The following is a 15,023-nucleotide window of genomic DNA, read 5'->3' on the forward strand; positions in this document are numbered from 1 at the left end:
AGAGCCCTCAACTGGGGAAAAGCAATCATCTTTATTTTTACCTCACCCGAACACCTAAGTGGGGTTATTTACCAGGCTTCAGGTAGTCATCTGTGATATAGGGGTGGTTGATCTCCTTGGTATCTGTTTTTGTTGACTCTGGGCCAAAACATCCCTGTCATTTCCAGAGCTCTGAGGTATTAATCAGCAGGGAGCTTAGCTGGCACCAGGGCCAGGGCCAGAGCAATGAGGCTTCAAGTGGAAACCGAGGCTCTGGGGCTGACCCTTTCCCTCCCTCTTTCCCCAGTACATGGAGACTGATCTCTGAGTCCCTGGCTCTCAGCCACACATCCCTCTACCTGGAGGCTCCCAGCCAGGCTACCTTCCCCTCACAGTTCCACAGGCCTCGAGGATTCAGGTTTGCCTGCCACCCACTGGAGAGTGTCCTACGTCCTGTGACTAAGGTGACCCCTCAGTTCTGTCTCCCATGGCCTTGCCACCTCCATAGAAATCCTCGCAGCTCTAACTTCGAGTCCCAGGCCTGTATTCCCTGCTGGGCTATAGCTCCGAGGGCTTGGGCCAGCTCCCCACTCCTCTTACATTCTTTTCGAGATATAATTCTCATTACCACACAATCCGCTCATTTAGAATTACAATTCAGCGGTTTTTAGCATATTTACCAGTTTTATAGCCATCACTACCATCAGTTTTAGAACACTGTCATCACCCCAAAAAGTAACCTTTAGGCATCGCCCCAACTCATATCCCCACCTCCTGCCAGCCTTAAGGTTATACTACTCAGCTCTCTATCTCTACAGGTTTCTTTGTTCCTGGACTTTCTGTGTATTTATAATGTGAATGGACTATGTGATGAATGGTCTTTTGTGACCAGTTTCTTTCCGTTCTCATAATGTTTTCAGATTCACTAGTGAGGTAGCATGTATCAGCTCCATCCCTTTTTATAGTCAAAATAACATTCTATTGTATGGTTGTGCTGTATTTTGTTCATCTGTTGGTAGGCATTTGAGCTGTTCCCACTTTTTTAGATGTTATGAATAATATTTCAAGTTTGTGTGGGGTCATGTTCCTTTCTTTTGCGGATAGACATAGGGGTAGAATTGCTGGGTCTTCTGACGGAGGGTTTTGAGGACCTGCCTGGCTGTTTCCTACAGTGGAAGAGTTGTTTTCTCTTATGTTCCTTATCCTGGGCCCTGGGTACTGAGCCTACTGCGCCTACGGGGCTGTCTCATTCTCCTGCCAGTCCGTGGGTGGCCTGACCCAAACAGTGCTTGATAAATTCCCTATTGCATGAATGAAAAAGTAAACAAATGGTTTGTTTTGAGCATGTTGCCTATGAACCGGTAACTCTAGGGTTCTTTTCTTGCAATTTTCCCTGTGAGTCTCTCTCTGACCTTCTTCCCAGCATAATCATTAGTTGCTACGTGTTATTCTCATACTTTTTGGCATTATTATTTACGACGCAATTAGTTATGATTCCTCTGTGAGGCTGAGAGTCCCTCCAGGGGTAAGAAGCATCTTTGTCATCTCTGTCTTGGCGCAGGGGTGGGTGCTCTCTGTGGCTGTGGGGTGGGGAGGCTCATCTCAACACTTAGGAGGGGCCCCATAAAGAGCAGAAAGCCCCTGAAGAGGAGCTGTTTCTGGCATCACTGAGGCAACAGGGAAAGGTACAGGGGACTCACAGATGGTGGAATCCATTCACTGCCACTAAACTTTTTCTCTGGCTCTTGGGGTTCTTTACATGCGATAAGGTTGAGCGTCTTGTTTATTTTCCCATGGTGGGCTGTCACCTGTCTTCACTACTTTCTCCAAGTCAGTCTGCCCAGGCCCTGGGAATAGTCCAGGATAGGGGACACAGGCCCCTTAGGGCCCTAGCAGGCTTAGGGCCTGCTAAATCCTAATGTGACAGGGGCCCCATGGATTTTCTCTAGACTGCATATAGGGCCCTATGTATTGAGGAGATCTGTGTGCAATAGTTATGGTTTTTAATGCCACAAATGACTTGCAAACTATTGGGGGATGACGTGCAGGCTTTAAGTACAATTTGTATGGAGCCATATTTGCTCCACAGGTCACTTACAAATTGTTTACATGGCATTTTCCCATCGCCATAGCAACTTTTTTCCATTCCCAAGCCTCTAGTCTTATAAGGCTGCTCCTGATTCCCTTTAGCCTTATTGCGTATCCTGTACAGAGCAGAGGTGAGTAATCTTAATTTCCACAGTGTAAACAGAGTCAGTTTATTGGTAACAGAGAGCCCAGAGGCTCCTGGCAGAGAAATTGAATCCTAGATGGGTGGGACTCGTAGGAGGGTATCCTGGAGGGTGGGATCAGCCCAGCATCCCCTCTCCCTTCCCCAGAACTAAACTAGAGCTTCTAATTGCTAAGGCCACCATACAGACCTATAGCAGGGAAATCTGCATTCCTGTCAGACCCAAAGTCCCAAAGCAAGAAGAACTGAAGGGGAAGGAGCAGGAATTGGGTGGGGGTGACGGTGTACAGTGGGGGTGAGACTTGATTCCACTGAACGAATAACGTAAGTTCTTGATTCTCCATCTGTCCAGTAACAATTCCATGGCACTTTGGCCTTTGTTCTAAATACTTCCTGCCATCATCTGCCAATGTGAGCTCAGGGAACAAGACTTATTTTCATAGTTTAGTTTCAGTATACCCGAGCAAGTAAATCTATTGTCCAAAGAACACCTCTTGAGTTTTGTGCTGGAAGGACAGTGTCAGATCCTGAGTGATCCTGAAACTGTGGCACTTGTTTTTGGAAATCAGGATGGTATTTGGGGGATTTTAGTGTTTGCAATAGTGCATGTTTCCAATGGGTGCTAAAAGAAGTTCATTTTTCTAAGGTGCGTGAGAACCAGAGGGAAGCGAGGTGGGGAGCCGTGGTGGGGTGGGGAGGAATGGCTGGCTTTGTGGGGAAACTGCCATGGACCTCCCACAAAGCAGAACTGTGAGGTGTCCACTTAGCCTTCTCATGCAGGACAGCAGTGGTTGGGAATACTGCCATTCTTTTGGTCATACTAGGGCTGACGTTCGCCAGGAGCAATGCATCCTCTTTCTCTGCATCTCACCCCATCCCAGGGCCCTCCATTGGGTTCTGCACCTGGCTACATGAAAGATGGCTTTTGAAGATAAGGATGGACCTGAGGAGCAGCTCAGTTCCCAGCGGAAACCCCAGGGGAATCTAGAGTCAATATGGGAAGGTGGGGCTTTAAAATAGTGACATTCAGGGATTGTCCCTTGGATTTCCAGCCTTTGGGTCAGTGCTAACTCTAGTGACTGCAGGAGCTGCCCCCGGCCCCCAGCTTCATGCTGGAGATCCTCCTGCTCCCACAGCCCACAAGCCCCTGGGGCTCGCAGGGGATGTAGAGTTCACCAGTGGACACCATGCTGCAGCCCCCACTGTTCCTGAGGACGCTGGTGCTCCCAGTGCAGTACTCAGGTCTCAGCACAGGCGTGCTGACCACACATGGCTCGTACAGGATGGCGCCTTTGGAGCTGCTCACAGCTGTGGGGACAGGGAGTGAGACTCAGGGCCCCATCTTACATAACTCAGACAGCGGTCCTGAAACACCTCAGCTGGGCCATTACTCTTACCTATTGCCACTCACCTTCAAAGATACCCATCCCAGCTACAACTTCCATGTCTCCCCATCCTAGCCTCGTCCAGGGCTTGGAAGTGCCCCCTATTCTCCTCCCCTCTCCCTGGAGGCTTGTCGAGGCCTAGCCTGATGTCTGCTTCACTCCCTCCAGGTCTCGCCTGAGCCTGCTTCAAACCCTTGAACTCTAGCAAAGCATTCTCTTGTCAGGGTGGCTCCTGGAGACTTTGGGGATCATGCTGTGCACGTGTTCATAGTTTCAGCCCCTCAAAGATACGGATAGCCCTGCCAGAGAACTTCTCCATCAGCCCAGGGCTCCTAGCAGACAAGGCCCTTCCTGCTGGGTGGGGGAGCCGCTGAGGCCTGTGTGGATAGTGTGGGCTTTTGTGTTGGGCTGAGCAACTCCTGAGCCTAAGACCTCCGGGGACGTGGCTACTTACAGATGTTCACGGGCCCAATGCCTTCACACAACCTGGGAACAGGAAGGAGAAAACACAATGACTGCATTAGAGAGATTCAAGGAGCACCTCCCTTCCTCTACCCTCATCCTACAAAAGAGGAGGGCTCGGGCCCCTGGGGTGTTCTGGGTTTTCCTTGATTGGTGGCTGAGTAACAGCCTAAGCTCAGGAGAGCAGACGCCCCTGGTGCCCCTCCTTCAAGCTCACCTGTGCTCCTCGCCTTCCAGCAGGCGCCTGTAGGTGGCGATCTCGATGTCCAGGCCCAGCTTGGAGTTCATCACCTCCTGGTACTCCTTCAGCAGGCAGGCCATGTCCTGCTTGGCCTTCTGCAGGGCCTCCTCCAGCCCTGCCAGCTTGCACTTGGCATCATTGAGGGCTGCCTCACCCTTCTGCTCAGCCTCAGCGATGGCCCCCTCTAGTCGGCAGCGCTGGAAGGGACGGCATAGCAAGGCATCACAGGGAAGCCCAGAACCCTGAGCAAGATCCTCAGAATAGCAAGGGGAACACATGGTGGTACCTGCCAGGTCCAAATGTGCTGTGGATTTCACCCTAGGAGTGTGACATCTGCTCCTCCTGAGAAGTGGAAGCCATTTTCTGTCTAAAACACTGGAGGGGGACCTGAGACTTTCCTCTTGGATATGCTCAGCAATGAAGAGGGTGGGCGGGTTGAGGGTCTAATAGATTTTAAGTGCCTGGCTGATCTTTGCTAGCCTAGGAGAATAGCATGGGTCTAATTTTATGAGCAACTTACGGTCACCTTCATGTTTACAGTTAGAGGTTTGGAGTCTGGGTTTGAAGGGACTGTGGAGAAATCTTTCCTCTACCCGCTGTGACTTCACCTCTGACAGTAGGTTGCCTGGCCACTGTTGGGGACCTGGCTGTTTCCTGAGGCTGCTCATCGCCCCTGGTAGTGGTCCTCTTGTATAGACAGAGCTTGCTTCCTCCTACGCAAGGTGGCCCAGGTTTGTCCCTTTGCCAGCTGCACTCACTGCAGAGGTTGGACCTGCCCACATCACCCTGCTCTCTGGGTCAGGGTCTCATCGGCCCTGCTCATCTCACCTGGGCCTTCACAGTCTCAGTGTCTTGCTGCAGCCTCTGGATCAGCTTGTTCATTTCCAGGATCTCATTCTTGCGGTTGCGGAGGTTGTCGCTGTGGTTCCCGGCTGTCACCCTCAGCTCCTCGTACTGCCGGGACATAGAGGTCAGAACCCAGGCCCCGCACCGTGGCATTGCCTAGCCCCTGTCTCACTGTTCTCCTGTGACACCTCGGCTCCTTTCACCTCTTTGGCTTCTTCTGCCTGCCCTGCTTCCAATCCCCTTCTCAGTGCTGATCAGGTTTGGGGTCCTTACGTGGCTGCTTCCCGTTCCCATCTTGCCCCCTCAGCCCTCAGCCTCAGGCTTGTTAAGTTTCCCTCCAAGCTCTAAGACCTTTCCTCTGTGCCAGAGCTCAGGGCTCTCTCTCTTTTAGATGACGCTGTGGACCTTGGAAGGGGTTTCTGGGCTCAGGCTCCAGGGCTAACAGACCAAGGACCCGAAACAACTGGAAAAAAAACGCAGTGTTATGTCCTACCTTGGCCTAATCCTTTTTTTCTTTTTGGCTTTTTGACTTTAAATCCAATTTCTGAGGAGCGGTTCTATACAAATTACATTTATAGAGTTTTAAGGAATCAACCAACTTTAGATTTTCTGGTAGTTTGTGGGGACACCTTGTACAGAGAATACATAACAGGATGCAGGTATACTCTTTGGCTCTTTTGTCATTTGGTTACTATGGCAAGCCCGAAGTTGTCTGACTAATATTCACTCTTCTTTCCTTAAAACAGAACCCTGTGAGCCCAGACACAAGAATATTTCTGGGCCTTCTGAGCAAAGAGATCTATTACCATCGCTGGGCAGAGCTTCTTGGAAAGCTCTGTAAGTGGGGAATGACTCAGCTGGCATGTTTCTTCATGTTTCTCCTTTTTTCCTTCCTAGCACAAGTGTGTGACTTTGGAGGTATTGCAGCTATCTCGGGATATGAGGCAACCGCGAACGTGAAAACACATGTTAAACATGGCAGAATGGATAGCTGGATTTCTGGGCCCCTGATACTTCTCTGTCATGCTGGGCATTATATATTTGTATTTTGTTATCTGAGAAAAAGGTAAAAACTGAGCTTGTTTTAAAAAACTTCTGATCCTTGTGGTTAAATACAATCCTTAACTAATAGACATTGTCTTTACCATTCTGCTGGTGGAAAAGTAAGTTCACATTCCTGGAGCCCACCTGAATGGTGGGTAACACAGGCGCAGCCAGAAGAGCGGACTGCTGGGTGCAACCTGGCCCGTAGATGGTCACACCTGAGCCAGCAGGGCTGACTGCTGCCAGGGTTCGTAACGTCTGATTACCCTAGATCTTCAGACCATAGGCAGAGTGTCACTGGAGGCACCCAATGTACAGTAGCACCCGTGACCTCCGAGGAAAGTCCTCAGTATTAGCGCAGCTCTGCAGAGGTGCCGGCCCCGGCCCCAGGTAGTCTGTGCAGCCTGATCTCCTTCATAGCGTACAGCACAGCGGGGGTTGCACTGCAGCTCCCTGGCCAGGCACACTCTTCTCCCATTCTCTGCTTACTGACATCTTCCTTGTGCTTCAAGAGCAGATCGGATGACGGTGCCTCTATCTTCCCAGACATGCTTTATGGTTTTTGTCATCAACTCCCTGGACCTGCTGCCTGACCTTGGCGTGCTCCCTGTGCTTAGGTTTGGTTGGTCACCCCCTCACCACCCTGGCAACCTCCTTGCGAACACGGGTGGTCTAAGGTTTGGTATCCTTAGTGCCACCACATCCTTCCCTGGCTCCTCCCTCGAACGCTCACACTCTCACAATACCCCCTCACCCTTCACACTGGTTTATTTTCTCAGTAGCGTGCACCAACGTCTACCACGCATCCTCTGTACTTATTGGCTTTGTTTCTTTTCTTTTCTTTTTTTTTTTTTTGTACCGGGAATTGAACTCATGACTTCAGGCTTGCCAGGCAAGCGCTTATGTCACTGAGCTATATCCCCGGCTTGGCTTTGTTTCTTGTCTACTGCCCTCAACCCCAGCAGAAAACGAGGACAGGGACTGCTGCCTGTCCTGTCCCCGGCTGAATCTCCAGCTCCTAGCTCTGAGCTTGGCACATGGTGAGTGTCCAACAAATAGGTCCTGGCTGAATGCACCAGCCAGTAATGATCGCATGCGAGGTGGCTTTTGTAGGCAGGGCAGTGGGACTAAGATGATAATATTTGTTAAATCATATTGCCCCGAAGGCTCCCCTTGCCTTCCCGTAAGCCCCTAATTACTGAGTCTGGGCCACTTTAATCACGGTCTCTGCCCCACCATTAGTCATCACCCCATGCCACCAGCTTCCTCCCTCGCCTTGAAGCCCAGAGCCTCCTTTGCCATCATCTCCAATTATATGTACTGGATGCTGCTTAGAGGAACATCTGATGAGCACACAGGTAAATACACCTGGGTCCCAGCACCCCAGTGACAGGCCTGGGCTGTCTGTGGGTCCGTCCCACATAACCTACAGGGACCCGGCCTTAGGCCCAGCAGAAACAACAGGCTGGGTTTATGGGATTCCCTGATGCTGTGGTGTGGCCACAGCCTTCATTAGCTCTGTACCCATCACTTCCTGGGGCAGAGGGCATCTAGAGGTCCTCCCCGCCCCCATCCCATTCTCCATTCCTTCCCCACACCGCCCCCACCGCAGCCTTGTCCCTCTGCATCTTAGCCTCACCTGGCGCTGGTACCAGGCCTCCAGTTCGGCTTTGCTGCGTCTGGAGATTTCTTCATATTGGGTCTTGATTTCAGCAATGATGTCATCCACATCCAGATCCCGGCTATTGTCCATCTGCACGATGACCGACGTTTCGGAGATCTGAGACTGCAGCAGCGCGATCTCCTGGGGAGAAGAGATGAGAGGATGGGGCAGGGAGCGGGGAGGGAGAGCCAGCTCCAGCCTCCCCCCATGGCGCATTTGCACAGGACGGGGCTGTAACTATTCCCAGACTTCCATCATCAAGGTGCTCCTTGTCCCCTTCCTTTAGTGACTGAGCTTTCTCAGAGGGCCTGAGAGCCAAGGAGCTGGGTGGCCCACCTTCTGGTCACCTCACTCTCTGAGCACCAGCCTTCCCACTGGGACCTCTTCCTGAGCTTCTGGAATTTCTCACAGAAACACAGCACTCGGCACATTCCCCCCCCACCAGCTTTTTTAGCACAGCCCCTGGCCCACCACCTAGAAGGCAGCATAGCTGTAGGTACCTCTTCAAACAAATTTTTCAGGAAGTTCATCTCCAGCTCGAGAGCCTCCACATTGGTCTCCAGGTCAGCTTTCACCAAGAAGGCCGTGTCCACATCCTACAGCAGGGCAGGGATGGAACCATGAGCCAGAGCATGGAGGGGCCATACCTCTTCCAGCTAGGCACATCCCTGGCCAGCTGGCGGCAACTGGTAGGTGTGGGCCCACCTCTCTTCACTGAGGCCCACGTGAAAATTCAGGGGGCACCCTTATCGGGGAGGGATTGGAAGGGAGGAGTCTTAAATGTGGGTCCTCAGAGCTTCTTCTGCAGAACTTGGCTTGCAAATATTTGGCTTTTTATCTGAGGAATCACGGCAATTATTTTCGTCTTTGGGGATTTGAGTCAGAGTTTTGTTTTATCTTTGACTTCGCATTAGCCACACTTCCAGCTGGTTGGGCCGGTGTAGATGCTACCCTTATCCAGCTTTGGTCCATAGGAGTTGGGGGTGAGGCAGGCCAATCTCTGCCCCTTTGCAAGGAGGCTGGGTGTGGGGAGGACACTGGCCTTCCTCTCTCCCAGGGTAATGGAGCTGACATAGAAGTCTGAGAGATAAAGATCCTTGGATGAGTGGGTGGGCTGTGGACACATCTGGACACAGTCCAGCTCCCTCCCACCTCTCTGTGCCTCCTCCTCACCTTCTTCAGGGTGACAAATTCATTCTCAGCACAGGGACGCAGGGAGAGCTCATCTTCATACCTGGCAGGATGATGGAGAGGTGTTACTCAGGCATGTGGAGTTTGGAAGGGATCTGGGGTTAGATCTTTAGGAACCTCTATGCCGTTGCTAACTGACTGACTGACCTGCCTCTGGACACTTGCTGTTCCTCCTCCACTCAAGACAGGTGATTATTACCAGAGCTTCTCACAGCCACCTTCCAAGCTTATGCCCTCCCACTCCGGTTTCTGCGATGAGTCATCTTCCAGGAAGTCCTCCTGGAGGCTCCCTGCGCTCCCTCTTGCTGTGGAGGAGGCCCCCCACCTTGTTGTTTCCTCTGGGAATCTGAGAGAGGTGGTGCTGCTGGCCTGGCCAGCCTTACTGAGCTATTCTGAACTGGCTGCAGCCCCTAAAATTTCTTGTGCAAGGGGTGCCAAGCCTGGCCCCAACTGAAGCCCAGTGGCAGAGGTAGCAATTAACCGCTTCACTAGACTCCTGGAGGCAGCCTCACTATGTGCCCAGGCTCCTTGGCACACACATTGCTCCCCTGAGGTACAGGGATCAGAGCTGAGGTTCACCCTGGCCAGAGTATTCATTTGGTGAACAGTATCCATCCATTAGAAGTTTCTCTGAGCTTCTGGTTGCCCATTTCTCCCTTGCCCAGCAGAGTCTGCCCAGCTGTAATGCTGGGCTTCAGAGCTCACTGCCCTGCTTTGAATCCCCCTCTGTCACTTGCTAGTCATGGGCAAGTGAGTTGGGGGACTTGACCTCTGCACCTCATCTCTTACCTGCCACTGTCTGCTACAGGTGTCCCCTCACTTGGATGCCCTGGCCCTTCTTTGTCATTTACTGTTTTCCTTTCTCATTTCTGAGGTCTACTCTATGTTCTCCTTCTAGAAGAAACCACTGCAATAAACATCACCTTCCAAGGCCCCAAGCCAACGGCACCTCCCCTGGGAAGCCCTCCCCACCCGCTCCATTCACCTCATCTCGGGACTCCTCTCCTCTCTGTGCTGTCCCACTTATAGGTGTTCACATTTAAGTGCAGGTGGCCTGTGTGTACTGGGCTGGAGCATCTTGAGGGAAGGGGCCACTTTTCCCTTCCTAGAGCACCAAGACTTCCCAGTGCAGTGTCTGGCACTGAGAAGGACTGTGGCTGACACCCATAGCATGAATGTCCCTGACATAGTTCAATTCTACTGGCACATGCTCTACAAACTGCTGCTCTTGGTACATTTGCAGTTTCTCCCTAATGGAAATATGTCCATCTCAATCTCCCCCAGCAACATGCACTCCCTCAGGGTGCTGACCTCAGGGTAGACCCAACCAGCACTCCCCAGGAGGCAACTAATCTGGGCCTCCGTCTCTTACAGCCATTGGAGCTACTTGCCTGGCAACTCTTCATTAACACATGATCACGAGCCACCTACTCCAGGCTGTGATCAGACCTGAGCTTCCCTGGGGAGGTCATGTGCGGCGGGATGGACAATGCAAATCTCAAAGCACTGGGGATGGAGGAAGAAGGAGTTCAAGTCCCTGATAATGGGGAGTGGGTGGATGACAAAGATCTTAGATAATTTCCAGCTGAGCGATAGGAAGGGATGGGGAAACAGGAAGTCAGGGGTGAGAGGAAGCAGAGCTTGCTGGATGGCTGGGGGAAATGCCCAGAAGGCTTATCAGGTGGAGGGAAGAGCAGGCACAGAGCTGCAGGGATCCATTGAGGGACTAGGAAATAGTCCTGGGTCTGCCCATGGAAGATGAGGCACGACAGGCAGGTAGCTTGGAGCAGACCTTGGGCTCCTAAAATGGCAGGTAAGAGTGTGTTTTATGCTGAGAGATTTTGAAGGCCTTAATTAGGCAGAGGAATGGGGAAGGACGTGAAAGAATGCAGAATTGCAAAGATGTCTGTACCATCTACATTATAAATGGTGTGCTCAGCCTACATTATCCCTCTTAATTGTTCTTCCTCTACTGAGCTAGACTTCCCATTTTATAGGTGGGAAACCAAGGCCCAGATCCTGTATCTTGCCCTAGGTCCCCTCATGCGGTGAAAACAGAGCCAACTCACTTTTTTTTGTAACCCTCTAAGGCCTCCTGGACACTGCAGAGCTCTGCCTCCAGCCTCCCGTGCTCCCCCAACACGCAGTCCAGTTCCCTCCGCAGGGTGCAGATGTAGCCCTCAAAGAGGGGCTCCATGTTGCTCTGGCAGCACCTCTGCTGCTGCATGAAGTTCCACTTGGTCTCCAGCAGCTTGTTCTTCTGCTCCAGAAACCGCACCTGCAGCCAAAAATGAGGCATCACTGGGAAGAAGGGCCCCTGGGGCCCTTGCCTCGGAGAGGGTAGCGGGATGATTTCGTGCCCTCTCCCAACACTACAATGTGCAAAACTTAAGGTCTGCACAGATTGGAACCTAAGGGTGTTTGTGTGTCTCTTCTACCTAGGGGGTACTTGGAGGACCTCCACTTTCGTGTGTAGTAGGATGCTGCTCCATGAAGCCTGGGGCGGGTCCACATTCCAGCCCTGCCTGCCTGCCTCGCTAGACTTGTGACTTTAACTTGCTCTTCTTCCTAAAGAGCCTTCTTGGGATGTACTCTACAAACCTGCCCACTAATGTAAGTCTGTGTTCCCTGGGAGTCCATGGTTCTTTTTTTTTGCACTATAGGGGCAGAAGGCCACATCAAGGATTATGTCTTAGGACTGTCTGCTTTTTTCTCCTGCTCTGTCCCAACCCACATGGCTACCTCTTTAAGAAATATAGCTCACAGTAACATGGACAGCCACCGGCACATCTCCAATTTTGTGTATTGGCACTAATATGAAAAGAGATTAAGTGAGTTGACCCTGGCCGTCTACTTTGTCACTAACAAAGGGATCATGGCCTCCAGTTCTTCCCCTGGGATTTCCCGTGTTGAGCCTTGCCTCTCCTGACAGCTGCAGAAGGAACATGGCCCTACTTCTGGTGAACATCCATCACATCAATGGGAGGATGGTTCCTAGCCTTACTGAAGAGGGCACAGCATTGTCGATGGCCAGGATCCACATTCTTGGAATGGGGTTATAACCAGAAATTTGTAAAGTTTAAAAATAAAATTGTCAGTGAACAAGATCCTTTGTGAAGCAGGTTTTCATAGACTACGTCCTCTAATTCTCCCACTGTTTCTCACCCCTTCCCCACGAGACAGTAGAATCCTCAAGGCTGAGCAGGGAGTGGCTTACACGGGGATTTACATCACAAGAGTGGAGCTAGCACCGGGGCCCAGGACACTGACTTCTGTCCCAGAGGCCTTAGAGTCATCAGAAATACCAGGTCAGTTCTTGACATGGATCCTAACTCCTTCAAGAGCTTCTCTAGGGAGAGGAGACAGGCCAGGGGCTGCTGATAGATTACAGACCAGTTCAATGCTTTTAAAGGTAGCACACTGCCCTTCTCTGAGGGCTTCTGGAGTTCTGGATCTAGGGTTGACAGATGTAAGACTTGGGCTGTCATCTGTGTGCCCCTTGCTGTGACTTCTCTACTTTTTCCTCATGTCAGTTTTAAGCTGATGGCAAAATCTGGCATCACAGTGCCCAAAATTCCTGCCTTCAAGCCCAAGTCTTGAGGCAGCTCAGGCACATAGAAGGTGTTCCTATGTTAAAGCATCACCAGGAAGTGTACTTTTCAGACTCTGGTCATTTTTTTCAGTATGGCTTCGGAAGTTTCTCTTATAGTCTGACCTAAGGCACCCTTGGTGATTTTCTCAGATTAGATCTAGACCGAAATGATACACTAAAACAAGGACTGGGAAGCAGAAACTTTCAGTGATGTACTTGCTCTAACAGCTTTCAACGATGAACCCTCACGGAATCCTAGATAAGCAAGTAGACAAGTGGCTACTTCTCCACTGTCAGCACTTGTCCTTGGGCTCACACAGGTACCTCTGTGGTGGATTTTGTATCCCCTGCCCTGATGCCTTGGGCCCTCCCTCTTACCTTGTTGATGAAGGATGCGAAGCGGTTATTGAGGCACTTGATCTGCTCCTTCTCATCCCTTTTCACCCTCTGTACTGTTGGGTCAATCTCCAGTGCCAATGGGACTAGAAGACTCTCGTTAATGGTGACAGGGGTGATACAAGCAGAAGATCCACAGGTGGCACCTGCTCGATACCCAAAGCCAGGCAGGCCACATCTAGAGGCGACCCGAGGCCTGCTGAAGCCCACATTGCACAGGCTCCTGGAACCAAGGCATCCCAAGGCTCGGAGACCCCCGCCACTGCTAGGCCGGCATGGCCCCTTGCTCACTTCGTAGTGGGTGACCATCCGGGGCATGACAGCCGAGCATGAGCTGAAACTCCGACTGCCACACCAGGAGCCCATCTGCAGGGAGCGGCACGACATGGCAGGAGTGAGAGCCAAAGAGACAGAGCCCTGGAGGGGAGAACAGGGGGCAGGAATGACCAAGTCACGGCCCAGCTTCTCCTCTTTTATATGGCAGGGGACTGGAGGGCTGAGCTGGGTCAAACCTCAGATCAGCATTAAATCAGGTTTATGAGCTTGGGATATTAGGGGCTGCTAAGTAGCAGGGTGGATAATTAGGGTAGCAAAGAGCAAAGAGAAGGAGCCAATGGTCAATGCTGGTGGGTCCTATAAAAATTCTGTTTGTCCTCTTTTCTTGTTTACAGCGGCAAAGAAAGGGGCCAGCCAGAATGCTGTATTTGACCTATCCAGTGGCTCAGCCTTGAGGAAAGGGACAGTGGGACTTTAGAGTGGGACTTTATCATTTCATAGGAGGTCAGGGCCCTGAATTATATGCCCTGAATTCCCCGGGCTTAGAGAGCACAGGAGACATCCTGAGGGTGCTCTATTTGCCCAAGCCCATCTCTGTGTCTTCCTCCAGGTCTTCCAGACCCAAGAGCCCCTGTGAACCCCTTGGTGGGCCCAGAAGTTCTCAGGGAAAAAGGTTTTTGGGGCAGGAGAAGTCTCCCTTCCACAGGCTGGAGCTTGTGCTTCCTCAAGATTACGGGGCTCTGGGTCTGGTGCAACTGCCCCTGCCCTGGGATTCTGTGTTGCCACCTGGAATCTCCCTGAGTAGATGGAGCCTTTGCTGGCTTGCAGACATCTCTGGGGACAACAGTTGCCCACAGGAATGTGGATGTGGGATTCAGCCTTTCTTCCTAACACCATGTCACAGACACAGGTCTTTGTAGATACCTGCAACCCCTCTCCTTCTCGTGTAACCTCTGCTGGGATGACTGGCCTTGTCCTTATACTCTTTGTTTCCATGCCAAAATTGAGCCCGTGGTAATAGTAACCCTGACTGGGGATTTACTATGTGCCAGACCACCCTGACTGCATCTATTATCTCATCCAATTCTTGGGACAACACTATGATATAGTTACCATTTTACAGATAAGGAAAATGAGGAGCAGAATAGTGAACAATTACATGCGCAAATTGCCTATTTGCTAGTGGTAAGTCTAGGGTTGAATTCTATACCTTCTGACCTTGCCATGCTCCACTGATCTAGAGGACACAAGCCTGAGGTAGAGTTGGTGAATCTGCTGCCTATGTGCTTTATGTTCCTCTTCTTTCCCACCTGCAGATTGAAAACTGGAACTCAGATGTTCTTGTGCCTTGGAAAGTCTCAGTCTAATTATGCCATTTCCACACTGTTCCCCTTTGTCATTGTTTTGGTTTGGGTTGTGAGGACTGGTTTGGTTTGGAGTGGTGTGTGATGAACCACGTGGGAGATAGTGGGAAGCAGAGAGAAGGGTAGGCTGGGGTGTTGTCTTAGTCACCTCTCCCACCAAAATATCTAACATCTGCAACATGAAGGAGCAAAAGTTTGTTTGACTCTGGTTTCGGAGCGTTCAGTCCATGGTAAGCTGGCTCCCAAGCAGAAATACCATGGTGGGATGGCTTAGCAGAGAAAAACTGCTCAATTTATGACATCCAGGATTCAGACAGGAGAGAAATTGCTGAGAGGAAAGGGTCAGGGATCAGA

At 51.2% G+C, this 15,023-nt stretch overlaps 1 protein-coding gene and 2 long non-coding RNA genes across 5 annotated transcripts; 2 read left to right on the forward strand and 1 right to left on the reverse strand.

The window, feature by feature from the left end:
• The first annotated feature begins 1,392 nt into the window (after nt 1-1,392).
• Nucleotides 1,393-8,001, forward strand: LOC106147372. The gene is made up of 3 exons (XR_001232236.1): nt 1,393-1,504; nt 6,041-7,545; nt 7,923-8,001. It is a non-coding gene; the product is annotated as an uncharacterized LOC106147372 (long non-coding RNA).
• On the reverse strand, nt 2,213-13,453 carry Krt82 (keratin 82, type II). The gene is made up of 9 exons (XM_005411941.2): nt 13,012-13,453; nt 11,111-11,319; nt 9,024-9,084; nt 8,351-8,446; nt 7,827-7,991; nt 5,126-5,251; nt 4,274-4,494; nt 4,049-4,080; nt 2,213-3,517 (listed from the first exon to the last, which is right to left on the reverse strand). Exons 1-9 carry the CDS (start codon nt 13,414-13,416, stop codon nt 3,282-3,284), a joined length of 1,551 nt encoding a protein of 516 aa, XP_005411998.1. The 5' UTR covers nt 13,417-13,453; the 3' UTR covers nt 2,213-3,281.
• On the forward strand, nt 8,443-12,136 carry LOC102008896. 3 transcript variants are annotated; one of them, XR_001232234.1, is made up of 3 exons: nt 8,443-8,539; nt 11,484-11,654; nt 11,912-12,136. It is a non-coding gene; the product is annotated as an uncharacterized LOC102008896 (long non-coding RNA). The 3 variants fall into 3 exon arrangements; XR_001232235.1 differs by having other exon boundaries at nt 11,928-12,136; XR_264910.1 differs by having other exon boundaries at nt 11,974-12,136.
• Nucleotides 13,454-15,023: the final 1,570 nt, after the last annotated feature.

Source organism: Chinchilla lanigera, unplaced genomic scaffold (genome assembly GCF_000276665.1).
Source record: "Chinchilla lanigera isolate Chin_1 unplaced genomic scaffold, ChiLan1.0 scaffold00146, whole genome shotgun sequence".
Classification (NCBI taxonomy): Eukaryota; Metazoa; Chordata; class Mammalia; order Rodentia; family Chinchillidae; genus Chinchilla; species Chinchilla lanigera.